The 27,422-nt window shown below is 41.5% G+C and overlaps 1 protein-coding gene across 1 annotated transcript in view; it reads left to right on the top strand.

Moving 5' to 3' along the window:
- The window catches only part of MYO1D (myosin ID), a 361,161-nt gene that overhangs the window by 184,792 nt on the left and 148,947 nt on the right, over positions 1 to 27,422 (top strand). Inside the window, exons 17-19 of the mRNA XM_047080805.1 lie at positions 12,653 to 12,876; positions 18,376 to 18,520; positions 19,067 to 19,171. Of these exons, the coding sequence (XP_046936761.1) occupies positions 12,653 to 12,876; positions 18,376 to 18,520; positions 19,067 to 19,171 (474 nt within the window). The remainder of the gene's footprint in view (positions 1 to 12,652; positions 12,877 to 18,375; positions 18,521 to 19,066; positions 19,172 to 27,422) is intronic.

Genomic DNA, 27,422 nt, shown 5'->3' with positions numbered 1-27,422 from the left:
TCTCTCAAAATAAATAAACACCAAAAATATCTTACACCAATAGAATACGCCAAAAACAGAAAACACCAAAACTGTCTTACAGCAGACTATTGGTTAACTGAACCATGTGTATCTATCTGACTGAGTACCATCAGGTCATTCAGAATCACATTACAGGAGGCTTTTTGATCACATGGGAAAATGTACCTGGTGTATCAAATAAAAACCATTCCAGAGCATTTTATGATTATTATGTGGCCCCAGTTTTGTATAAAATATGTATTTAATCATAAAAGAAAATGAGTCCATTTGACTACCTAAAACTGAACGAAGAAAACAGAAAAACCACTTCTGGATGGCAGTATACCATAAACAGAATCAGAAGGTCACCGCCTGGAAACAGATTTAAAACACCATTGACAAAAGGATCATCCCTTTCATTTATAAAGAGCTCATATAAGTCAATAAAGACAAGTGAAAGAAAGTGGATTAAAAAGACTAGAAATACACAGTTCATGAAAAAGAATTACAAATGACAGATAAAAATATAAATTTATTTGAGGTGCCTGGGTGGCTCAGTCCGTTAAGCGTCCAACTCTGATCTCAGCTCAGGTCTTGATCTCAGGGACGTGAGTTGAAGCCCTGAGTTGGGCTCCACGCTGCATGTGATGCCTACTTTAGAAATATATATTATGCTAAGCAAAGTAAGTCAGAGAAAGATAGATATCACATAATTTCACTCATATGTGGAATTTGAGAAACTTAACAGATGATCATAGGGGAAGGGAAAGAAAAACAAGGTAAAAACAGAGGGAGGCAAACCATAAGAGACTCTCAAATACAGAGAACAAACTGAAGGTTGATGGGGGTGGGGAAAATGGGTGATGAGCATTAAGGAGGGTACCTGTTAGGATGAGCACTGGGTGTTATTTGTAAGTGATGAATCACTGGATTCTACTCTTGAAGCCAAGTCTACACTGTATGTTAACTAGCTTGAGGATGAATGAATGAATGAATGAATATGTGTATATGTGTATGTATATCTATATATATAACATATACACATATATGTATATAAATATTTTTTAAATAGATTCTAGAGAAGTTCATTGAAAAATTAATCACATTCCTACTGACATCAATTTTAGATCTGTTATGACTTGCTTGGTACATAACTAAGAAACTTCACTTTTCAAATATTGTATTACAAAATATTTTGGGGGGAAGAAATGGTAGGAGTTCTTACAAGATTATGTTTCTAGTAGGGTTTTCAATAATAATAATAGTTACAGCTAGGTGGGCAAATGTAAAACCTCAACATCACTGAGCATATCTAGCATTTTACTTTATCTAGATCTTTCTCTAAATAGTAACATCTCTTTCTGTGTCACCACATTATTCTAGCATGAACTACATACTAATTTGATCCCATGTATCGCCTGCTCTTATAAATCATGCACTCAATGCCATTGTATTGGGGTGGGGTGGTAATTGAGTTATGACCACTAATGGTCTTCATAGTTCCTTAATCCTATTATGTTCAACCTGTGTAAATTTGAACTGTCAAAAAAGTATCTGTCCTTATTAAGTGTACATTTTCTTATGCTATTCCCCCTTACACTAAGTACAGTCTAAGACAGGGAAATGAAAAGAGGAAGAATATTTCTTGTTCACCCTAAGTATTCCAAGCACCCTTGTCCAGATTATTTCTTTCCCCCAAGAAACATCTTTCCCCAATATCCCTGTCATGGTGAGCACTGGTAACTGTGGTATGCTGGGGCACAGGGATACGTTGAGGAGCACTCGTCTAAACACAGCCCTGCACTGGTAACTGATGGCATGCTGAGACACAGGGACACACTGAGGAGCACTCGTCTAAACACAACCCTGCTAGCAACATCTTACATTGCCTAGAACCAGAGCCAGGCTGTTAGCAAGAGTTGTGAACGTGGGTTGCATTCCTCTGTAGAAGCAGAGATCTCAGGTCTGGAAAATGAGTGTTCCCCAAAGTCAAGCATTTGCCAGTAGAAATATGTTAATGTATGACTCAAAGAAACTTAAGTCAAATATATTCCTTGTGGTTTTTCTTATGGGGAATTATTAGAGAAACTTATAACAGCATATTTCAAAAAGAAGTGCTTTTTAAATACCTATATTTTTTAACTTTATCTTGAGAAAGAACAAGCATGTGAGCAGGGGAGGGGCAGAGAGAGAGAGGGAGAGAGAATCATAGCACAGAGCTCAGCGCGGGGCTCGAAGCCATGAACTGGGAGATCAGAACCCTAGCCAAAATGAAGAGTTGGATGCTTAACCAACTGAGCCACCTAGGCACCCCTTAAATACCTATTTTTAATGTACATCACGTGTCTAGCACAAGGCCTGGCACATAGTAGTAAAATAACGTTGTCTCTCCCTCCCCTTATGAGTAGTAACAGTAATCAGAGGGAAACCAAAGATTGTGGTTGTCAATTCCATGTATACTTTGGATTGGAAAGAACCTTTGAATAAATTTTTCTTAATTTTTTCTTAAATTTTTCTCATTACCGGTAACTATTTAACAGAATACTAGTGCTTGCTTTTTTAAGTTAGCTAATACAACACCCTCACTTTTCAGGTGAAGAACCTGAAGCCTCCAAAATTTGACTGAAAAATTCTCCCAGTAGTCCAGGGGAATGCCAGCCTCTTGCTCCGGGTCAGGAGTCTGTACTCCACCCCCAGACTGTGCTAGTCAGGGAGCTGTCCCTCCGGGCAGTGCTGGACTTCTTGAAAAAGTCTCACTGTGGCTGAGGATTCAAGCTTTGTTACATGACTGGATCTTGCTTTTTAAGGAATTAGTTGTAGCTGTTTTCCAGAGATCTCATAGGCATTTTTTCTAGGATATCATGGGTATCTCCTCTCTTCCTTCATATTCCCTATGGATGCTACACATACAGTAGGAATTTAGGAAATTCTTGTAGAATGAACCAATGCTCAAAATAATGCTATGCCAAAGCAGCATATTTTGGGATGGTATATCTTGACTCCCTTCCAAATGAGTAATCTGTACACAAAGGATTCTGTAGTCAAATATGTTTTTTACTTTCTGTTGAACAAAGTTAAAATAGATTTATTTACATGAAACTTTTCAGAGCTTTTAATATGCTAAATGTGCATCATGACTTTCCCAAAAGAAATTACAGTGTGCAGCTTTCCTGGATTTAATGAAAATGGAGCTCTTTTTCAGAGAGCATTTCAAAGGCCCTGTGTCCCAGAATTCACTTTGGAACACTATAGAAAAGAATGTTAGGATGAACCATTGGCAGGTCCTTTCAAATATTAGTTATTATGTGAGCTTTTGCATGGTCTAGGGAACCATTTAAAATTGAGATCATTTGCAAGCATCTGAAAGCAAAGGTCTACTGGGTTACCTTTTTAAGGAGTCCTGCATGTTTTAAATACTAAACATAAAGGAAGAAAAGTCAGGACATTTGTTACACAAGGTAAAAGCCCAACTTGTACCTATCAGTATTAGATGGAGGTAGATCTGGGGGTGGACAAAGCAGTAGACATCTTCAGACAAAGCTGAAACATCCCTAAGATGCCTCATCGGATCTGTTCACATGCCTACACATGTGACCAAAGCCTATTGTTCTCTGTCAAAAAGCAGATTTGAGATAGCCTTGACCTCAAGAGATTTTGAACGTGAGTTATCAATTGTATACACTCTCTTTCAAAAAAAACAAAGTCAAACCAGAGAGAGCAGTCACTCCAGCACAGTGCCACGTAGTGTTTACATTTGAACAGGGCTGAATCCTGAAAGGCTCATCGGAACTATTTAACCCGTTAGCTGGAGTAATTTTATTTTTAATTGTCTTCAAAATAATTGCATGTGGGGCTTTGATAGAGTTAATGCTCAGCTGGTCTTCTGACACTAATTGACCAAGAGGTCCAATTGCTTCTTGAAGCTACAGTTGCAAGTAGGCTGTCAGATCGTGGTATCATCATAGTAAAGAAGAAGTGATTAGCAGGCAGTATTGTGTAGACTGAAGAATTGTGAGGCCACCATTAGCCAGATCCATTCTGGACAAGGCCGTGTATAAAATGTATGAGTCCTAAATGAAGGTTTACAAGTCAGCTGACTTTGCAAGTTAGTCAGCCAGACGATGGTAAAGCAGCTGAGGGATGGTAAATTACACTCCACCAGGCATACACAAGCCTACACACACTCTACTAAGTTCATCAGGACAGCTTATAATGATCAGACTCACATCTTTCTTTGTTTCTTTCGTTCGTTCGTTCTTGTCTATTTTACTGGTTTTACATTTGTTTATTGACTAAAGCTTTGGTTATTTCATTACTTCTTAATTTCCCCCTGTGTCCTCGAGATGCTATTAATTTATCTATAAAACTAAAGAATTTTGTGTCTAAATATATGCCAAGAACCTACAAATTCTATCCACTCAGTCTTATTTTCTTCTTGTTACATCCTAACCTGCTATTCTGGTAAAAACATTGGCACTGGTACTTCGTAAATAGTACTTTAAGTCTTTCTTCATTTTATCCTTCATAGAATATTTGAGTTGAAGAAAAATAACTTGGGAAGATGTTACTGTCTTTGAGTCTTTTTAAAAAAATAACTCCTAGAAGAGGCCAATCCTTCATTAATCAATCAGTCATGAAATATCCACAATAGGATGCAACCATCATATTCTACAGTAGTTCCCCCTTGTCCACAGGGGATACATTTCAGTATCCCCAGTGGGTACCTGAAACCATAGATAGAACTGAACCCTGTATATACTGTGGGTTTTTTTCCCATATGTACATACCTGTGATAAAGGTTAATTTATAAAAAAGTACGTAAGAGATTAATAACCATAACTAATAATAGAGCAATTATAACATTATATTATAAAAGTTATATGAATATGGACTCTGTCTTTCAAAATATCTTATTGTGCTGTACTTACCCTTTTTCTTATGATGATATTATGAGGTGATAAAATGCCCATGTGATGAGATGAAGTAAAGTGAATGACATTGACCTTGTGATGCAGCGTTAAGCTACTATTGACTTTCTGATGATACCTCAGGAGTACCATCTGCTTCCACACCGTGGTTGACTGTGGGTAACTGAAAACGCAGAAAGCAAAACCATGGACAAGAGTGGGGGGAACTACTGTAATTTGATGGTGTATGTGGATAGATTTTGTGGATTTTACGGTTTGCTTATAGTTCAACCTGTTACCTAAATAAATTCTTCTCTCCAACTCTTTAACAATCAGAAACTGTCAGAACTCTGCCAGAATAACTATCTGGGGGAACTTAAGTTTAGAAACATAGGAAAGATGCTTCTCCCAAAAGTTGTCCCTAGGCATGGAGGGCCTGGGGAACTGAAATTTTGAAGGATTCTGGTTGTGGAAACCAAGAGAATATCCAATTCAGAGTACTGGGGAACTGTTTGAGAACAGGACAGAAAGGGCACAACCCCCATGAGTACTAGAAAACAAAAACAGAAAAACAAAACACAGAGAACCGGGGTGGGGGGGGGGGGAAGGAAAGCTGACCTGTGTTTATTTCTGAGACTAAGCTGAAGATACATAATTGACCTACTTCTTAATAGAGCATAACCTAGAATCCTACATATTTTGCAAAATGGATCTTGTACTTTAATGACAGCCAGATGTTGCTTTGAAATGCCTGACCACCGAGGAAGTATGCACCAGAGGAAAACATGGTAGAATTAAGATGGCGTTATAAAAACATCTGCTTAAACATGACAGACTGTGTTTATATCCACTCCCTCTCAAAACCCCTAAATGAGCAGTAAGGGATAAAAACGGTAGAAACCCACAAGGACAAATAGAACCATCGTAGCAACAACATCAACATAATTTTAGAAGTAAGTGGATGTGTGATTAGTCCCCCAAGCAGGTGGAGAAAGCTGACATCTAAGTGCCTGCAGAGAAGAAGGCAGACAGGTAAGCCAGTTTACCCATCCACAGGGCTGTAGAAAATTCAGGAGTGGGAAGGGCCAAGAACCTCTGGAGGTAAGGGTAAGGAGGAGAGCTGAAGGAGGAAGTTGGTTGACAACCTGTATGAAAAGCAAAATAAAGGTCTCCTCCCAGACCTCACAAAGCCAGGTGACGACCTCAGTCTCACTCTGGTAGAAGAAGCTTACTCTGAAAAAATAGAACCAGAGAAGCTCTGGGCTCTGGGGAACACCAGGCACAGTGGAGGAGAGGAGTCAGGTACCACATTGAAACCAAGGAAATTAAGTGAAAATCTGGATTCTAAAGATTCCCCAGCGCCCCACCCCCACCCGCACCCCATGCCTCTTTACTCAGAATTCTGGCAGCAAAGAGGAAAAACACTAAGACACTGACATTCTAGAGTTCCTCACAGATGGTCCCCACCTAATTACTCTATGTATTAAAGCTCCCATTCATAAAGCACATACACAGATTTTTTGAGTGGCATTCCGTCATGGACGGCCAAAGATCCCCAGACATTTGGACATTTGAGGAAGGCCTCTAGCACAAAAGGCTGAGACCAAGACAAATGGGAGAATAAGGGACTTAGAAGTAATATACAATGCAGGGAGCAGTGTAAAAAGTAAAACCATGATTCATATCCACAGAGAGGAAAAATGAGATGTTGCTTTTGTTAACCAAGAGCAATGTGCTTTTAAAAGAAATATTTGGAGAACACAGATAAGCTCTTGAGAATGGAAAACATGACAGCCAAAATAAAAGATTTAGTATGAGGCTTGGAAGATGAAGGTGAAAACATTCATTCAGCAGATACTATTGAGAGGCTACTGTGTCCTTGACATTATTCTAGGCAGTGGTGTATCATCCGTGAGCGAAAAAGACAAAGAGCTCTTGGCCTGGTAGAGCTTACATTCCAGTAGGAGGAGAGCGTAAACAGTGCAATAATACGTGAGTTCCATGGTGTTGCAGAGGGTCAAGTGTTAGAGGCAGGAGAAAAAATAGAGCATGGTAAGAACAGAGAGTGCCAGAAGGGGAAGATGGAGACAAGTTGAATTTTAAATGGATGGTCACAGCCAGGCTCACTGGGAAAGTGACCACTGAGCAAGGATGCAGAGAGAGAGAGTGAAGAAGTTGGCCGTGTGATATCTGGGGGGAAGATCATTCTGGGCAGAGGGAGCAATTAGCAGAAAGGCCTGGACTCGGGGCGCCTGGGTGGCTCACTCGGTTAAGCATCTGACTTCAGCTCAGGTCACGATCTCGCGGTTCGTGAGTTCGAGCCCCATGTCAGGCTCTGTGCTGACGGCTGGGAGCCTGGAGTCTGCTGTGGATCCTGTGTCTCCCTCTCTCTCTGCCCCTTCCCCCACTCATGCTCACTTGCTCTCTCTCTGTCTCTCTCAAAAATAAATAAACATTAAAAAAAAGAAAGAAAGAAAGGCCTGGACTCAAGAGGGTGCTGGCCTGTGTGAGGGGTGTTGGTGGAGGAGTGGGGGGGGCGGGTAGCTGGGGGTAGATGGCAGGGTGGCTGGCCTGTGTGGGAGGGGGGGTGCCAGGGTGGCTGCAGTTGGCGAGGGCAGGGGGTAGGTAACCACACCAGAGAACGTGGGGCCTTGTAGGTTAGTGTGGGGGCTTTGGTTGGCTGTTACTCAGGGAAATGCAGATCAGGGAAATGCAGAATGGTGGCAAAGTTTTAAGCAGAGAAGTGACATGATCTGATTTTGGTCTTGAAAGGATCACTCTGGCTACTGTGTCGGCAGAGTCAACTACAGGGGGTAAAGGTACACAGGAGAGGAATTGGATTCTCTCAGTAGCAAGGATGTATCCACTGTTCTCTGATGGTCTCTCTTTGTACCTGGGCTATTCCGAGTCAGCCTCTCTGTTTGCCTCTGTCCTTTTTCCTACCTAAGAAATGACTTGCTGGCCCTCTCCCCTGTCAGCCTGCCTTCTGCTTTATATCTTCGTATTAACTTTCCCTCCCAGATCCCACTGTGTCTCCTTCAGCTTTCAGCTTCCGAGTGGAAGCATCATATCCTAAAACATATAGTATCTAGTTAGTTCCTCTTTAATGTTAATACTGTTTTAACAAGGGCCCCTTTGGTTCCCTTGTTTTTTTTGTTGAACCTCTCTAGACATATGCAAATAAATATTAAACATTTGCTTATTGCATGTAACATTTAATTCTCTGCTTTCTGACATTCCATCATGAGGCAAAGTCCTCTACAGGCACAAGCTTTATATGACTCTCGAAAAACCCAACAGCTTAAGCTGCTTTAAACAAAGAGGGAAGTGGGAAAATCAACAACATCCCTCCCCTGCACAGACTAACAAACTCTTATGGGAGTATATCTGTTTAAACCAAATATGCTTAGATTACAAGGAAAAATACATGAATAATTTTTTTCATGTAGTCCTTTTCCTCTGTAGTTTTTCAATGCTACTTTTTCTCTGAGTAAAAAAACTAAAGCCTAAGGGACTTCTGATAAAGTTGGCACTATACCCGCAGGCTCACAAAAATTTCTTTCCCCAAAATTTGCTGAAATTAACAAAAATGTAAAACTTCCAAAGAACATGCTTTGAACCCCAAAACCAAGAAAAGATCCCAACTTCATACCATTAGCTGAGAAATGCCACCCAGAAAAAGAAAAGTGGTACCAAACTGAACGAAGGTACTAAAAAGATCAATACATTCTTCAAAGAGAAGAGTGGAACATGGAAAAGTACAAGGAGGGAATTCTGAAAAGTCTCACTGCTTTTGCTGGTGTTGGCATTGAATATAGGTGTGCCAGAGGGAAGGCTTGGAATAATCCACACCCGTCTAGGGATCCCTTCTTCCATCAAGAAGACATTCTCCCTCAGGCAAGAAGAGTCCAGAAGGTTTACCATCCTTCCTTGCCTCTGATATATCAATAAGTGGGCAAGGAATAGGGGAAGTGCCTATGAGAAATAATATTAGGGCTGAATCAAGAGAAAGCTCCACAAGACATGGAAAAAAAGAATAGCTGTCCTCAGTCAAGCTACGAGATTACAAGACACCCCAGACTCGGTGAAGCAAACTTCTGGTGCATTTCTTTTCTTTTTCTTTTTTTCTTTTTAATGTTTGTTTTGAGAGAAAGAGCCAGAGTGTGAGCAGGGGAGCGGCAGAGAGAAAGGGAGACACAGAATCGGAAGCAGGTTCCAGGCTCTGAGCTGTCAGCACAGAGCCCGACGCGGAGCTCGAACCCACGAGTGAAATCATGACCTGAGCCGAAGTCGGACGCTCAACCGACTGTGCCACCCAGACGCCCCTGGTACATTTCTTTACTCTTAAGGAAGGAGCTCGATGGCAGCTACCTCCAGCCCCAGCTCTCTTTTCCTTCCTCTTGGGCAACCGGGAGACTAAATAAAGCATATAAATAATGGACATCTGGTCCACATTACAGGTGGAAGAATGAAACAATACCCAATCCAACACTATTTGGGGGCAGTTAGTAGGCTGAGAAAGAATGGCTCACATTCATTAGAGTTTCCAGGACGCACGGACACGCGACTGAGGCAAAAAGTCTTCACATACAAAAAAGAAAGTAACACAGCCCGCTGATGAGAAATAAAGAATAGTCATAACTACCCGTGCTTATTGAGTACTGGCTATCTACCAGGCATTGTTTTTTAAGGGTTTTATGTGTATTAACGCCTTCAATCTTCACAATACGGGTACAAGCTAAGCACCATTGTCATCTCTGTTTCACAGGTAAGAAAACTAAGTCAGAGAAGTTAAGAAGCCGGCCCAAGTGTACCCAGGGTTTGAACACAGGCATTCTGTGTCCAGAGCCTGTTCTCAGCCCCTCTGCTCTTGCCCTCCAAGACACAGCATTTTAGACAACTGGTTTACTCTCAAGGAAATCAAAGAGAACAGAAATTTACAGGACATGCACCCTTTCTTGGAAGCTATTGGAGGGAGGAAAACCAAGAAAAAGGAAGACAAATCCTCGGGGATCCAATATGGAAGAGTAGTTTAAAAAGTTTCTGGGATAGGAACTGTGCCCTAGGCCAAAGGGGCATAAAGGATACGGGGAATATCAAAGAAAAAGACAGGTGATGTACTCAACAATCAGAAAAGTCATCACTGATCATTTGATGGATCTGTTAGAGCACCGTCAAAAATTAGCAGTAGGTATATAGAAAGTAAAGCAGGTTTTTAAAATGAGTCAGTTATTAACTATAAGCAAGCACGGATTTACATGACAAAGTAAAGGGCAGAGATAGAGCGAATCTATATGTAACATATTTAGTGTATATTCTATGTAAATCATTTGTGCATTATATAGTAGTATAACGTGTAATGTAAATACTATCGACTTAAATGTTTGATGTGATTATTATTGGGATGATAAAGGAGAGGTAAGAGGGAGGTGAGAGAGCCAAATCACCAATGTCTATAATCTGGATAATGTCCAAAGGGATCAACCAAGAAATAACAGTATATGTGCATTATTTGTTACTACTGGAAGCAGTAGTTAGAACAGTTGTGTGGACTGAGACTGTGAGGTGGGGCAGTGGGATCAGGTGGGCGAAAGGAAAAGCTGCTGTCTTTTTAAATCAGCATTTGATTTGTAAAATACCATCTGACTTTTTTAACTAGGCAAAACCCAAAGAAGCCAAAAACAAAGATGAAGTGTTGTTAAACGTTAAAACCTCCCCCTGAAGAAGCACTTACTTATTAAATGCTTTTCCCCCCACAAATTACTAAAGAATTAAACCAAAAACATTTTAATGAGAAACTCTGTGAACCCTCCTTAAAAATTAAAAATTGATTTCCTATACAGGTATGGCTCCAGGGAGTCTTAACTGCCTTTCTGTTAAAGAGAAAAGCAACCAACAAAATGAAACTTTGAAAATTGTGTTTTGTTTAAGAAATTGAATCACAGACTTCCACCCTGTAATTGTATTCTTTTGGTTTTTCAAGATGCTAAAGAAGGGACCTTTATTTTAGCACTAGGGTGGAGGCGTAACAAAGCCATCTGCATGATGGATTTGGCGACGGGGAAGAGAGCCATTTTGGCTAAAAAGGGTTGCTGTACTGACGCCACGTGCAGAAACAAGTTTTCCCTGCCTCATGGTCTTTATATATTCTGTTTATACGTGAGCTCTAGGTTCCCATCGCAAACTGCTCATGTGTCGTGTTTCCCTTACATAGCATGGCTTTTCTTGACTCGTTGGTTCCTCTTCAGGGTCCCTTGGTGACCTTACATGTCGCTTGCAAAAAAAAAATCTATCCGTATCGTGCAGCAGGCTGAAAAAAGGAGAACATCGCAAGCGCGTATGATATGCCAGTTTAGGAGTCGGCATGAAGAAATCCTAAAATGACTGTAATAAAGGAGGCATTACACAAGGTTTTCTGAGAAATTGGTGGGCACAGGTGGGGATTTAAGAGGAAATGAAAGAAACCTGAGGGAGTCTGGAAGCCCCATACTGTGGGCTTTGAACTAGAGGTTGAAAATCTTGGTCCTGGGAGGCTGGAGATGGGGTGGGGAGGGGGGGTCGATACCAACAGCCCAGGAACTGGAACGGCTAATTAATTAGCAGCAGTAACTATCAACCAGAACATGATGGCAGTGTGTACGGGCAGTTTGTTGAAAAAAGTGATGCATGTAGTTTGGGGTCTTGGAGACTGTAGTAGCAAATAAAGAAGAGAAAGGGGTTTATGCTGGAGGTCTTGTAGAAGGAGTAAGTTTTGGTGGTGGAGGGGAAGAGCCAACAATGAAGTAGAGATTATGCCAAATTCCTTTTTACTTGAGAAACTGAGAAGTACAGGAATGTGGGCAGAGGATCCTGAAGGAAAAGCATAGGTACCTCTGACTTCACCATGCTTGGGTAAAGCAGGCACAGAGACATTTATATATTGTGTGATTGATTTCTGAACACAGAAAAGATGTTAAAAGATTCTTGGTCATCTGGTTTACCCTTTCCCTGGGATTACATCTAAATTTACACAGCACCTGGGGAGGGGAGCCACACAGGCTGTGTAGAAGTCCGTTTGTAAATGCAGCGTGAGGGGACACTAGCGGCCAGTGGTGTAGTCTGTGTAAAGCTAGGTTTCATTAGAGAACTGTAGACGTTGATGGCTTTTGGTTCTGACTCATCCTGCTTCCTTTCAGCATCCTTAAAATATTTGTCCAGAGGGGCGCCTGGGTGGCTCGGTCGGTTAAGCGTCCGACTTCGGCTCAGGTCATGATCTCACGGTCCGTGAGTTCGAGCCCCGCGTCGGGCTCTGTGCTGACCTCTCAGAGCCTGGAGCCTGTTTCAGATTCTGTGTCTCCCTCTCTCTCTGCCCCTCCCCTGTTCATGCTCTGTCTCTCTCTGTCTCAAAAATAAATAAACGTTAAAAAAAATTTTTTTTTAATTAAAAAAAAAATTTGTCCAGAGACATTTGCATTTTGGCTTTCTTCTCTTCATGACTGTTCAAGGACTCTGCTTCAGAGTCAGCACACAGCCCGGTGGACGTCATGAACAGGTAGACCGCTGAAGCCAATGACCAATGTGACTCCTGGCGCCATCTGTTGGTGGCAGTCAGAACTGACGTGCTTTGTCCCTGCCTGATTTTGTTGGCAATACGCAAGATCCCACGTTGGTACCTCATAAGTAGAGGAGCGTATACAATTTCAAAGTCATGTACTACTGACTGAGCCAGCCAGCAACACTTTTCTCTTTCTTTCTCCATTGTGAAGGTGTGGCGAGGCACGCTGGCCCGCATGCGGTACAAGAGAACCAAGGCAGCTCTGACGATTATCAGATACTACCGACGTTACAAAGTGAAGTCCTACATTCACGAGGTTGCCAAACGCTTCCACGGCGTCAAGAGCATGAAGGACTACGGGAAGCACGTGAAGTGGCCAACCCCACCTAAAGTTCTTCGCCGTTTCGAGGAGGCCTTACAGGCAATTTTTAATAGGTAAGAGCCTGCTGCTTCCATTTATGGTAACACACTTAATATATAAAGTCACAAATCTGAGACCGTGGTATTGGCCCAGCCGTCTGCCCGTGTGACTTTTACCTCATGTCTTCAGGTCTGAAGGTTTTGCTTTCAAGGGGCATCTGTTTACCTCTCAAAATAGCGGAACCTGTTTGTATTTGTCCCTGTGTCAGCACACAGCTGACAGCAGTGTGCACAACCCCTGAATCATGCCATAGTTAAGCTGTTACATGCTATCTCTTTCTTTTATGAGCAAGAAATAACTATTTATTAAAATCACCACATAAAACTCAAACCAGAAAGTCTGTTAATCCTTTGCTTCTCTATCCTGGTTATGAAACATACCAAGGAGTTTATGAAACATACCGATGCCCACATCCTGCCTCCAGAAAGTCATGTTTAACAGAACCAGGGAGGGGGGCCCAAACAGAGGTCCTTTTTTTTTTTTCTTTGAGAGAGAGAGGGAAAGAAAGAGGCGTGCAAGTGGGATAGAGAGAAAGAATCTCCAGCAGGGTCCACACCCAGCCCAGAGACTCACGCAGGGCTCGATCCCACGACCCTGGGATCATGACCTTGGTTGAAATCAAGAATCAGACGCTCAACCAACTGAGCCACCCAGGCGTGCCAAACAGAGGTTCTTTCTAAAGTTTCCCAGATGACTTTAAAGTACAAGGGGGAACGCAGTTGTTTTAAAGCAACCTTTTTTTTTTTTTAACACAGTAAATAAACACCCATGTAAAATCTAATATCTTTTCAGCTGATCTTCGTTTTTGGCAGGCTGCCCTGAATCTGAGTGTGTAGTTAGTTACTCACAGCTCCCTCCCCTTCATCACGTAGCCTGTTTGTTGCCACTGGGCACCAGGTACATTTAGCTGTGGCTTAGATACAGCCGTCCAGTGACACACACTAAGCTAGCAGTCTCAAATGTGGTCATGTGGCATTAGGGTATTTCCCAAAGAACACGATGAAATAATTGGCCTACTGAATGTAAAAGAACTAATTTCTAATTCTGTGCTAAATCAGATTTCATCTTCTTTTAGAGTTAGCTCTGTATAACTGGTGGCAGATATCAAAAGATGTTTAAAAATGCAGAGGAAAAAATGCTTCAATATGTATCCTATTTGCCTTTTGTAAAAAGAAAAAGAAAAGAAAAAGAAAGAGGAATGATATCTCATAAAAAGGAAAAAAATCAAACAGTAATTACTGAAAGCAAAATTACCTCTGTTCTCAGATCTAATACGATCAATGTTCACTGTAAACCTTGGCAGGCTTTTTAATGCACAGGTAAGTGTTTTTCATGAATGGAATCTGTAACCTGCACTTTTGATATAATTTAAAAAGTAGCTAAGCTGTATGTGAATACATGCTCACTATGGTTTTTTCTAAGTGAAATAATACAGAAATATACAGGATATCAAGTTGAAATTCTCCATACCTCCTCTCCTCTCCTCTCCTCCATCATATTTCCTTCCCGTGAGATAATCACTCATTAACAGTTAGTTTGCACCCTTATATATGTCTGTGTCTGTGCGTTTACAAACACATGCCCCCATGTAAGGGACAGCATGGTATAATGGTTAAGAACACAAACCCTGAAGCCTGGGTCCATGTTCAGTCTCTGTTGCTGCCTGGTTGTGTAACCTTGGGCAAACTAGATAATCTCTCTGTGCCTCAGTTTCCATACCGTATTATGGTAAAAGTAGCATATAGTAGTACCTGCTTGTAAGGTTGTTGAAAAGGTTATGAGTAAATAGATCTATGAAGCGTTTCAGATAGTAACTGACACATAATAAACACTGTAAAAATGTTTGTTCATACTAAGAGTGTGTATGCATATCACATATCATTTGAGACTTTTTTCCTCTCTTTTTTTACACAAATAAGGTTATATGACTACTTAAAATTTTTGGAGGGGCACCTGCGTGGCTCAGTCGGTTAAGTGTCTGACTCTTGATTTCAGCTCAGGTCATGATGTCAAGGTTCAGTTCATGAGATCGAGCCCTACGTTGGGCCCTATGCTGGCAGCATAGAACCTGTTTGGGAATCACTGTCTTCCCTCTCTCTTTTTCTCTCTAAATAAATCAATAAACTGAAAAAAAAAAATTGGGGGGGCGGGGGGAGACCTGTCCATGACAAGAAAGATCTATGTAGTATTTTTAATTGCCACCAAGAATTATTGATTTGACTGTGTCGCACTGTGACCTGTACAGTCTTCTTTTTAGATTTTGATGGTTTTGTATATGGCCTATAATTGATTAATTATTGCAAAATTCAGTTTATTCGTTTAGCATATACTTACTCCAGGCCAACTGTGTCGTGGTCACTGGCCTGGGTTCCAGGGATATGGTGACAAAAAATAAAGATATAAGAGATAGTCCCAGCCTTCTTGGGGCTTAGGTTAATGACCACTTTGAAAATAACGCATCTGCTGTGTCTGCTAACCTTGCGCACACACAGACACACGCGCGTGTGCACACACACTAAATGAATCCTGCCAGTTGTGTTAATCTCGTCCAAAGGCAGACTTTTTCTGTTAAGGGCCAGATAATAAATATTTTAGGCTTTATGGGCTACATATGGTCTCTGTCACATATTTTCCTTTGTTTTGCTCTGGTTTTGTCAAACATGTAAAAACTATTCTTAGCTCACGAGCAGCACAAAACCAGGCCATAGGCTGAATTTGGCACAGACTGTGGTTTACCAACCCCTGATGTAGTCACTGTATCCTACTTAATTTATTCTTAACTTTTTTGATCTGTGGACTACTGAGAAATTAAAGGATTCCACTCTGATCATGGGTTTTTGTTTGTTTTGTTTGTTTTCTAAAATCGCAGCCTGTCTAATCATGGTTAAGCTCGCTCCTGTTCCTCACAGTAATTCTCTTCCATTCTGGAAAGACTGGGAGCCTTCCTCATGCTCAGCTTTGCCCCCCTTACCATGTTGTCGAGACTGGCGATTTTTATGGCCTCCATAAACATGTTGTTGGGGGCTACATAGGTTTACAGATGACAGTTTACTTATCAGATGCCCAGCATGCCTCTGGAGTCAGTCACGTATAGGCCTTGTCCTGGGCCACTGTGGGTAGTGAAGAAGGGACAGACGGACTGGGCACTGAGGCCGAAAACAGACCAGCAGATAGAGCAAAGACGTCCCCCCACTGAGAATAAAATTTGGACCTGAGGGCTAATTGGGGCAGTTGCTCAACAAGCCGCTTAGTGTTGTAGGATGTGCCCGTCACCAGTTGACCTTGACTATGACCACCAACTGCTCCCAGCCTGTCATTCTGCCAGCCTTTTGTGGAATGACCTTAGGACAGTCTGTCCCATTGGAGTGTCAGTTGGCCCCAGAGAGCAGAGAAGAGGATTTCACTCTTAGGCTGAGCCTTTACTTCTTCCATGGCTGTTGTTTTTGTATCCTGCTACCTTTGACGCTGTCTGCTGCAGCAGATGGCCCCATCTCACCACGGGCAGCCATTCTTTGTGCGGAGAACTGGCACATCTCCCACCGTGAGATCCTTCACCGCCTGTCCTGGCCACCAGCCCTGGCTACTTCAGGCCCAAGGACTGTTCGTGCCATTTCTGCTGAAGGGGTTCCTCTCCTCCCACCAAGTGGACCGCACAGTTGAGCACTGAGCCACCTCACCAGCAGCTCGGGCCCGTCTGCCTCGAATCTCTAAGAAATGCTTCATGTCTTTCAGTTCATTGATATCGTTCTCGTTTGCTGGTGCTGCTACAGAGTTTTTCCTCGTTTTTATATTTATTTGGTTATTTCAGTAGGAATTTAAGAGAGAAAAACAAACCTTTAGGCTCAAGTCACCCTCTTGAAAATGGAATACATCTTGGGCAAGTCTTAGATGGAAGCAGTCTAATATTTCGTGTACCTACTTAGGGGAGAGAGCACCGCCTCTCCATGTTAGGTGCGTCTCATCCTCATGTCCTGAGGAAGCACAGCCAGAGAACCACCGGCCCGATTACTCCATCTGATAGAAAGAAGTTCTGGGGGCGCCTGGGTGGCTCAGTTGGTTAAGTGTCTGACTCTTGATTTCGACTCAGGTCATGATTTCATGGTGCGTGAGATCGAGCCCCGTGTCAGGCTCTGTGCTGAGCATGAAGCCTGCTTAAGATTCTTTCTCCCTCTACCCCTGCTCTCTTTCAAGGAGCAGGAGAAGGAGGAGGATGAGATGGAGTTGGGCATGTTGTTATTCTGGGTTTGCTTCCATTCCCCTGCTTTAAGACGGCATAAGTGCATGTAGGGCTCAGATGGCTCTGATAGAATAAAAGCTTTGTGCTTGTTTTTCTCAATCAGGAATGGATTAACTTATGTTTTTAGTTACTTGGGCCAACAATCTCAGAGTCGTCTTTAAATTCTCCCTTATTCTCTTGCTCCCACATCTAATACATCGGCATCTCTCCTGGCGTGTTCTTCAAAACACATCTTGGCCCAACACCTGTCTCTGCCTCTACCATTCCCTCTGCAATCCCAGCCATTGATCTCTCCCATGTGCATTACACAAAGAGCCTCCTACCCACTCCAGCCTTCTTTCACACGGCAGTTGGGATGATCCTGTAAAGCAGGGGTCAGGTCATGTCCCTTCCTTGTTCAGAACCTTCCAGTGGCTTCTAGTCTCATTCAGAGTAAAGGCCAGAGTCCTCACAATGGCCTCCGTGGCTGTGTGGATCTGTCCCTGGGCTCCTCTCCGGCCTCCCCACCTGCTCCCCTCCCCCACACCCTTCCTGCTGCAGCTTCACAGGGCTCCTCACTGGTCCCCCAACCCACTCAGCAGGTACACACTTTAGAACCCTTGCACTACTGTGCTCTTCCTGGAGAAGACGCTCTTGTTCAAATATCCACGCACCCCCCTCACTTCCTGAATGTCTCTGCTCACAGATCCTGATCAGTGGTGCCCCCCCAGACCTCCCTATATCAATAACACCCCAAACCCGTTCCTGCTCTCCACTGCACCCCTGTCCTTCCTTCGTTGCCTGAGTTTCTCCATAGCACTTAGCACGTCACTCATGCTTGTTGGTTTCTTTGCTGTCTGTCCCTGCTTCTAGAAGGTAAGCACCTAGCAGAAAGGACCTTTATCCGACTGTTCACTGCTGGGCCTCCACCGCCCAGCATCAGGAGTTTAGTAAGTGCCTAGGAAGCATTTATTGATTGAATGAGTGATGAATCCAAACTCTCTGTGCTCTAACCATAACTGTTAGGAGAACCCACGTATCATGAAGTTCTAGTTGCTTTCAAAACACACAAATGACAAAGAAAGTTATGCAAATCTTTGTCTAACAAGCTCTGTGTATATTTTGGAGACCTTTGATTTTTTGTTTGTTTGTTTGTTGTTGTTGTTGTTGTTCTTGTTGTATTGAGTAGCATGCAAGTACTTTGGTTTAAATTCTGCTTAATGGCAGCTCAGTTATTTTGGGGAATGAATGGGATTGGACTTGTAAATCCTAATATATTTCGTTTATTGACTTACAGATGGAGAGCATCCCAGCTCATCAAGAGCATGCCCGCCTCTGACCTGCCCCAAGTCAGGGCAAAGGTTGCAGCCATGGAAATGTTGAAAGGCCAAAGGGCCGACCTGGGACTGCAAAGAGCCTGGGAGGGCAACTATCTTGCTTCGGTACGTCCAGGAGAACAAAGTACAATCGACTCCTGCTCCCTTTACAGGAAGGATTTACAGAAAGGGAAGAATTTTTCTGCAAGAATTTGTGGAAAGAACAAGACACCTACAGAAACTAAACTTCTATAAGTGATAAGATACTAAACAAAAAGATTTTGTTGCTTCTAACTGTGCAATATTTGATGTTTCCCCTGCTTTAAAAAAGGTTGTCTGTGTCTCTGTGCCATATGTATTAGGTACACTCCACAACCTAATTTTTACACATTTAAACATTCCCTTGCATAAGTCAGCAGCAATTTTTAATTACCACCTTTATATTAATTATTCCCAAAGCAACATTTCATTCTCCCTCCCATCCCTTATTTTAAAAATTTTATAGGCCCTCCGGTATTACTGTGACACCCCTTTAGCTGCTCACCATCTGGGATGGGAGATAAAAGTATGTGTGTGAAACTGAGCATGGTTACAAAGCAGGCAACCGAAAGATTCCCTTTTCGTCTAAAATGCTAAGCAGACTCATTTTGTCATGTTTCCTTTTTCTTTCAGAAGCCAGATACACCTCAGACCTCAGGCACTTTTGTCCCCGTCGCAAATGAACTGAAACGGAAGGACAAATACATGAACATCCTCTTTTCCTGTCACGTCCGTAAGGTGAGGCGGGCTTGAAACAGACCTCCACGGGAAGAAAAGATGCATTCAGATGAACTTAAACTAGCCGTGACTGCAGGAAGACATCACACAAGGTCCATCCCTGGCTACACCACCAGTGAGCTCTGCCTGCCTGTGGGAAGGCATGGGTGTAATGGCTGACGTGACTTTGGCTTCAGGGATAGGCTCTGAAGCCTTTGTAAGGGAAGTGGAGATTTTTGGTAACTGTTTCTAGGGAGGAACCTCCCTGAGATCAGGGATTTGTATTTTACTGCATGTGAGTCTTTCCTAGCACGTGCCGGTCTACCTTGCATTTCGTGGGCATTTAGTACCTTTTTTTTTTAATAATTATTTTTAATATTTTATTGATTTTTGAGAGAGAGAAGGAGAGAGTGAGCACAAGTTGGGGAAGGGCAGAGGGAGGAGGTCAGAGGATCCAAAGCAGGCTCCGGGCTGACAGCAGAGAGCCCAACACGGGGCTCAAACTCACGAATCACGAGATCATGACCTGAGCTGAAGTCGGATGCCCAACTGACTGAGCCACCCGGCACCCCAGATGGTCATTTAGTATTTTTTTATACATGTTTTATTACTATTTTAAAGGAGGGGAGGGAGGAAGGACATAGGTTAGAAAAAGGAGAAGGACAGAGAATTTGGGAGGTGGGGGAAGGGGGAAGTTATGAACTATGAATATAGTTGCTTATCTGAGGCAACACATTGGTGTGGACTGTTATTTACCTATAGATGATGGCCTTGGGGCAGGCAGAAGTGTGGAAGTTGGAGAGTGGAAGGCAGGGGACATAGTTGGTTTTTTAAAATTGTAGAATACTTGTTTTCAAAACATACAGAGGACATTACAATAATTAATAAAAGCATTGTGCAAAATTAAGCAAATAAACTTCAAAATATTAATGAAATGGGTGAATTTAAGAAAAATATTTCCTACTTGACCCCAGAAGAAATATTGACAAATATGCCAATATATTCCCAAAGGAGGAAAGAATTATCTCATAACAAAAGCCCAGGTTTGGGTGATTTTACAGTTGTTTTCTTTCAAATCTTGAAACAATACACAATTGCAATGTTATTCAGGTCAAAATAATGAAATATTTTTCCATTGTAAGTTTGGCAAACTTTAAGATGTTGATAGCAACCAGTGTTTGCAAGAATTTAGAGGAAACACTCTTGGTAGGAGGCCTTTTCAGTGAATAGTTGGGCAATAGCTATCAAAAATTTAAATGCTCAGACCACTTAATCTAGGAATTCCACAACTCAGGATTTATTGTACAATATATTCACACATATATCCAAAAATAGAGTTTTATATGTTGTAACAGCCAAAAAACTGGGAAAAAAATTACATAAATATATGATTAGACAAACAAATTGTGTATGTGCACCGTAGAATACAGTGTAGCTATAAGATGAACAAAAGAAGGATAAATGTTAAAGAAACTTGAAACCATGGTTTTCCAGTCACTCACATCAAGCAAGGGAAGACGGCGATTCCTAAGATACAAGAAGTAAATGAGTGAGCCCTGCAGTTAGCTGGTTTACTTCCTTGAGAGACTCTCTAGTCTGTGGATGAGTGGGAAAACCAAGGCAGAGCTCAGTAGACTCCGCTAGTGAAACAAGAGAGCTGAGCTGGGAGACATCACACAGCTGGAGTTTGCAGAGCAGAGAGACAGAGAACAGCATGCTGCATAGGGGGACCTCCAGAGAGCCTCAGAGGGTCCACAGCAGGTGTTCATCTGGGCGCTGCTCAGCATGTGCATGTGAAGCAACTACCCAAGGTCAGAGAAACAACCACCCCAAAGGGTAAGAAGCAACAATGGCCAGCACTCACCAAGGGTTGCAAATAGTACCTGCTCCCACCAACCTTTGGAAAAACCTCATGATTCATTGGATACCAGGGAGAGTACAGACAGAAATCTTGGCATTGCTCTTAGGGAGTAATTAGCCCTTGACTAAATGCTGCCCTAATCCCAGCCAGCAAATCTTGAAAACGTGACCCAAAAGAACCATACAGTTTCCAAGAAACCTGTGCCCCAGAACAAAGCTCAAAAATATTTATGGGAATACAAACTCTTTAGCACCCAAAAGATAAAATTCAGAATTCGTGCCATTGGATCCAAAATTACCATGCTTACAAAACAGCAGGAAACTACAACCTATAATGAGAAGAAAAGTCAGTCATTTGAACTGATCCAGGACTGACATAGATTATAGAATTAAAAGACAAGGTCAGGGGCACCTGGGTGGCTCAGTCAGTTGGGCATCCGACTTTGGCTCAGGTTGTGATCTCATGGCTCGTGAGTTCGAGCCCCGTGTCGGGCTCTGTGCTAACAGATCAGAGCCTGGAGCCTGCTTCGAATTCTTGTCTCCCTCTCTCTCTGTTCCTCCCCTGCTCACGCTCTGTCTCTTTCTCAAAAATAAATGAAAATTAAAACAAAAAAACAAAAGACAAAGTCATTAAAATAATTGTTATGCATATGTTACGGATAGGGATAAAAAACAGCCTCTGAGGTCTTTTTTTTTTTTTAATTCACTTGATGAGGTTAACAGCAGTGTAGATATTGCAGAAGAAAGATTTGTAAACTTGAAGATACAGCAATAAAAGTACCTGAAATGAGACACAGTGAGAAAAGGGGGGAAAAAGATGCCACCGCCTTAAAAAAGAGCAAAAAATTAGGACCCTGCAAGACAATGTCAAGTGGCCCAATACATGTGCTTGTGGAGTCCCTGTAGGAGAGAAGAGAAGGGGGAAATTTAAAATATTTGAAAAAATAATGGCTGAAATTTTTTCAAATTTGATGCAAACTCTTAGACTCAAGAAACTCAACAAACCCCAAACACAAAGGAACATGAAGAAGGCTGTACCAAGGCACAACATGATCAAATTGCTTAAAAGCAGTGATAAAGAGAAAAAAGAGGGGCACCTGGGTGGCTCAGTCAGTTGAATGTCCAACTCTTGATTTCGGCTTAGGTCATGATCTCACAGTTTTTGGGATCAAGCCCCACATCGGGCTCTGTGCTGACAGTGCAGAGCCTGCTTGGGGTTCTCTCCCTCCCTCTCTCTCTGCCCTTCCCCTGCTTGCTCATGCTCTCTCTCACAAAATAAATAAGCATTTTAAAAAGAAAAAAGATTGAGGAGAAAGATGAGGATGCATCAGATTCCTTGTCAGAAAACAATGCAAATGAGAAGATAGTTGGATGTGAGAGCTTCTTGTACTGAAAGAAGACAAAGGCTGTCAACCTAGAAGTCACCACCCACCGAATACATCTTTTAAAAACCAAAGTGACACGGGGGCGTCTGGTGGCTAAGTCTGTTAAGCATCCGACTTCAGCTCAGGTCACAATCTTTACCTTTTGTGAGTTTGAACCCTGGGTCGGGATCTTGCTGTCATCATGGAACTTGCTTTGGATCCTCTGTCCCCCTCTCTCTAAGTCCCTCCCCTGCTCATTCTCACTCTGTCTCTCTCTCTCTCTCTCTCCCTCAAAATAAATAAACTTAAAAAAGATTTTAAATAAATAAACCAAAGTGAAGTAAAGACTTCTTCAGACTTATCCAAAAATATGCATTACAGGAAATGTTAGAGAATGTCCTTCAGAGAGAAGGAAAGTGATTCCAGATGGTAATATGGGGCATACATCAAGGAATGAAGAGTAAGGGGAATGGTGGCCACATGTGTAAATAATATTTTTCTTATTATTTAAATTTTGGGGGCACCTGGGTGACTTAGTTGAGCGTCTGACTTCAGCTTAGGTTGTGATCTCACAGTTCGTGAGTTTGAGCCCCACATCGGGCTCTCTGCTGTCAGCACAGAGCCCACTTTGGATCCGCTGTCCCCCTCTCTCTCTGCCCCTACCCCGCTTTTTCTCTCTCTCTCTCTTTCTCTCAAAATAAATAAATAAACTTTCAATCAATCATTCAATCTCCTGAAAAGACAATTGCATACCAATGATCATAGCATTCTTCACAGTAGTTAAGGTAGAAACAACCCAAATGTCCACGGACAGATGAATAAAGAATACATGTATCCACATGATGGAATACTGTTCAGCTATAAAAAGGAATGAAATACATGCTACAGGGTGGATGACCTTGAAGATATTATCTGAGTGAATAAGACACAAAAAGACAAAGATTGTATTACACTTATGTGAAGTAATAGATTAGTTGCATTAATAGAGAAAGAAAGTAGAATAGTGGTGACCCCGGGCTGGGGTATTCAAATATTCTGAGGAAGAAGAGATCACCTCAATATGATACAGACTTTTTAACAAAATAGACAGTAACTTTTTTTAAACTCCGAATGAAATAAACATCACCAAGGAAAGCTTGTTGACAGTATGTTGGAGTCTAATTCTGAACTCATAGATCTGGAAACTCTTTTAGAAGTAGACCTGGAGTTGATCAGACAATCAAGAAATGGCTTTTGCTGACCAGAATCAGACACAAAACCATATATAAGCCACAATGTCAATTGGTGAATTTCACAACAGAATGTATCATTTTATTGAATCCTCATATCTACTATCTAGGGTACTCCCTTTCTAGTATCAAGCTATATGAGAAATTAGTAATCAGAACACTTGACCAAAGAGCATTGAATGGTTGTAAGAATTATGTCATCTACTACGGAAAAACCTGATGTCTGATTCTGTCGTTCCAGTGATGACAGTTTGATGTCTGACAGCATGTCTCTACCTGGATCCTGCTGGATAAAAGCTGAAAAATTCTTAGTCATGCTCCTGTGTTTCTAAATTCAGTGGAAAATAATATTTCTTCACACTATGCCTTAAATAATTTAATTTTTTTTTATTTGAGTATAGTTGACATGCAGTGTTACATCAATTTCAGGTACAACATAGTGATTCAACAACTGTCTACATTGTGCTATGCTCACCACAAGTGTAGCTATCATAGGTCACCAAACCACACTATTACAATATCATTGACTGTATTATCTATGCTGTCCCTTGTATTTCCATGACTTTTTCATTCCATAACTGGAAGCCTGTTTCTCCTACACCCCTTTATGCAAATGCCCATCCCTCTCAACCCCCCTACCCTCTGGCCACCATCAGTTCGAGTTTGTTCTCTGTATTTATAGGTCTGACTCTGCTTTTTGTTTATTCGTTTTTTATTTTTATTTTTTTTTATATTTTTAATGTTTATTTTTGAGAGAGAATGATAGAGTGTGAGCAGAGGAGGGGCAGAGAAAGAGAGGGATACACAGAATCCAAAGCAGGCTCCAGGCTCTGAGCTGTCAGCACAGAGCCCAACGTGAGGCTCAAACCCACAAACTGTAAGATCATGACCTAAGCCAAAGTTGAAAGCTTAACCAACTGAGCCACCCAGGCGCACCATTTGTTTTCTTTATTAGGTTCCACATATGAGTGAAATCATATGGTATTTGTCTTTGTCTGTCTGACTTATTTCACTTCACATAATACTCTCTAGGTTCATCCATGTTGTTGCAAATGGCAAGGTCTCATTTGTTTTTATGGCTGTGTGATATTCTATGATAGATATCTCACATCTTCCTTATTTGTATAATGCTGCAGTAAACATAGGGGTGCAAATATCATTTTGATTAGTGTTCTCATTTTCTTTGGGTGAATAACCAGTAGCAGAATTATTGGATCATATGGTATTTCTATTTTTAATTTTGTGAGGAATCTCCACAGTTTTCCACAGTGGCTATACCAATTTACATTCCTACCAGCAATGCATGAGGGTTCCTTTTTCTCCAGATCCTCACCAACACTTGTTACTTTTTGTCTTTGATTCTGACCATTCTGACAAGGTGTAAGGTAATATCTCATTGTGGTTTTGATTTGTATTTCCCTGACTATGAGTGATGTTGAGCATTTTTCACGTGCCTGTTGACCATCTGCATACATTTGGGAAAATGTTTGGGTCCTCTGTCCATTTTTTAATCATATTGTTTGGTTTGCTGGTGTTGAGTTTAGATAATGCCTTTTTTAGAAACTTATCAATCCCAAGGACATGCCAAGGTAAACTTGGTATGATTTCAGTAAAGCCCTTTCCTTTCTGCTTTGAGTCTTTCTGAAATGACCACTTTCCATTAACTACAGTTATAAAATGTCCTTAAAGGTGGGAGATGTCTGCAAATAGCTCCCTTCACCAATAATGTGTTTTCTGTTGGTCTAACTCTCCAGGGGAACTTTATCTCTGGCCCCCTGTGGTGGTGACTAAAACTATAAATAGATTCTTTGGTTGAGGATTGCAGCATGGGGAATAGAAAGAAATAAGATGAGATCTCATCCAGTAGTGAGTCTGTGAGCCAATTTTTCTATTACTTTATGAATTTAAGAGAAAGAAAAACAGTGTTCCTATGCCATAATTATTTTAATTAACTTTGAATTTATAAATTTATATATACATGTTAAAATTTTCTCTCTGCCACTTAGATTCAGCTGAGTTACGCAACATAAAGCTCTTTCCTTGGTACATGATGTCCTTGCCACTCACTTGCTCTGTTTTAAGGATGATTTGAGTTGTTAAAACCCAAGGTAGAGATTTATGACCTGTTCTCCTTAGAAATTCCATTTTTATGTAAAAAGGACTGTAATATTTCTAAACAGCACTTCAATAACATTTCTGCTTTGAGGTTTTTGTCTTCTGGTTTCCAGGTTAACTCATGGACCCATCACAGAAGGAAAGTCCTCTCCACTTTACCAGTGTGCTCTGTTGTTGTTGACTCTTGTGTGAACTCATGAAATTATGCAACAAGCTTTTCTTTTTCTCATGTTCTTGTGCAACGCACATGTATTTCCTCATGAGATTTTGCCCAAGAGGAGGGACTGCTTTTACTTATTATTCAGGATCCACTGTAGATGCTCTGTAGTCTCCATACTCTAAGATGGATACAAATGATGAGTGGATTAGTGTTCTCCAACATGAGTTTCACAGGCCAGTGTTGTGTTGAATGTATATTAATTTGTCTTTAAAAAGGATTCCTTGTATCATAATTGGGAAACGCTGGGTTCGGCAGTTAAATATACTCTTTTAAGGGCAGAATTCTCAGAACCTTTAATATGTTCATGGGTTACGAGTATCCCTGGGGAGGCCATGGTTTGCAGCGTTCCTCAAACCTACCTGACTTGGAACCCTTTCTTTCACGAAGCCTCATCTGAGGCTGGTGTTGTGTAGAAACACTTAGAAAAAATGCTGACACAGAAGCTCCACAGTCACCTTGTTTCAAGTCTTCTGACAAGGGCCACCTCCCTTTCATGGCAAAAACCATTGCTGTGTGAAGTAAATAATTACTACCAAGAGTAGTATACTACCACTTGGACTCTAGTTTCCTCTTAATTACAGATACCATTTTTCGTCAAGCCGAAGGCTGAAAAATATGCTTTGGTTCGAAAAGAAATGTTTAGCAAATTGACTGATTTCTAAAACTATGAGGCAGAAGGGAGGAGACCATAAAATTCAAGAACCTAAATTTGAGTTTGCTGTTTCCTACCCTGCTGTGTCCCGTCTTACCTGTCCTAATTTAGTTAGCTGTGGATCCTGCCAAAGGTAACGGTGTGTTCAAATTTATCTCTGACTGCTTCACTTGCATCTTGAAAATGTGGTCTTGGGAGCAGGGATGGAGAATATATAATCACAAGTGTGGCTTCCCCTTTACCTTGGGGGGAGGGGGGAGGCGTTTAGTGTTCTTCATTATTTTGTTTTGTTTTGCTTTGCTTTTCCTTCTGAGGAACTTTTTCCACTGAGGAACATGACATTATAGTGGTTCAGAAATTTTTTGTGCTCAGTTTTGATTTAACTATTCCCCAAATCTAAGATTGAAACATCCCAATTAGCATATAGATCATTCCTTGTTTGTGAAATGTTCTGAGGTTAATTCTACCTGTTAGGGAAAGATTTACCTACAAACATGGGCATACTCTGACTCTCTCTGGCACTCTACAGAATCACACAGACATGTACATTTTCTCCCTATCCCATTATCTAGATTTATTTTCTTTTATGTGAAATTATTTTCACATGTTAATTTCTTATCTATCTCAACTACTAGACTCAGATTCTTATTATAACCAAGGGCTTCATGTCGTTCCTTTGTATATCATCAGCAGCTTATAGAGTGCTTAAAAATGCACATGGCAGGGCGCCTGGGTGGCTTAATAGGTTAAGCATCTGACTTTGGCTCAGGTCATGATCTCACAGTTCGTGAGTTCAGGCCCCACGCCGGGCTCTGTGCTGACAACTCGGAGC

The sequence above is a fragment of the Lynx rufus genome, unplaced genomic scaffold, assembly GCF_022079265.1.
Source record: "Lynx rufus isolate CCGP_SWC_20201006 ecotype Redwood Valley unplaced genomic scaffold, mLynRuf1.p SCAF_18, whole genome shotgun sequence".
NCBI lineage: Eukaryota > Metazoa > Chordata > Mammalia > Carnivora > Felidae > Lynx > Lynx rufus.
The sequence above is the reverse complement of the archived record's forward strand: the minus strand, read 5'-3'. Positions and strand labels throughout refer to the sequence as shown.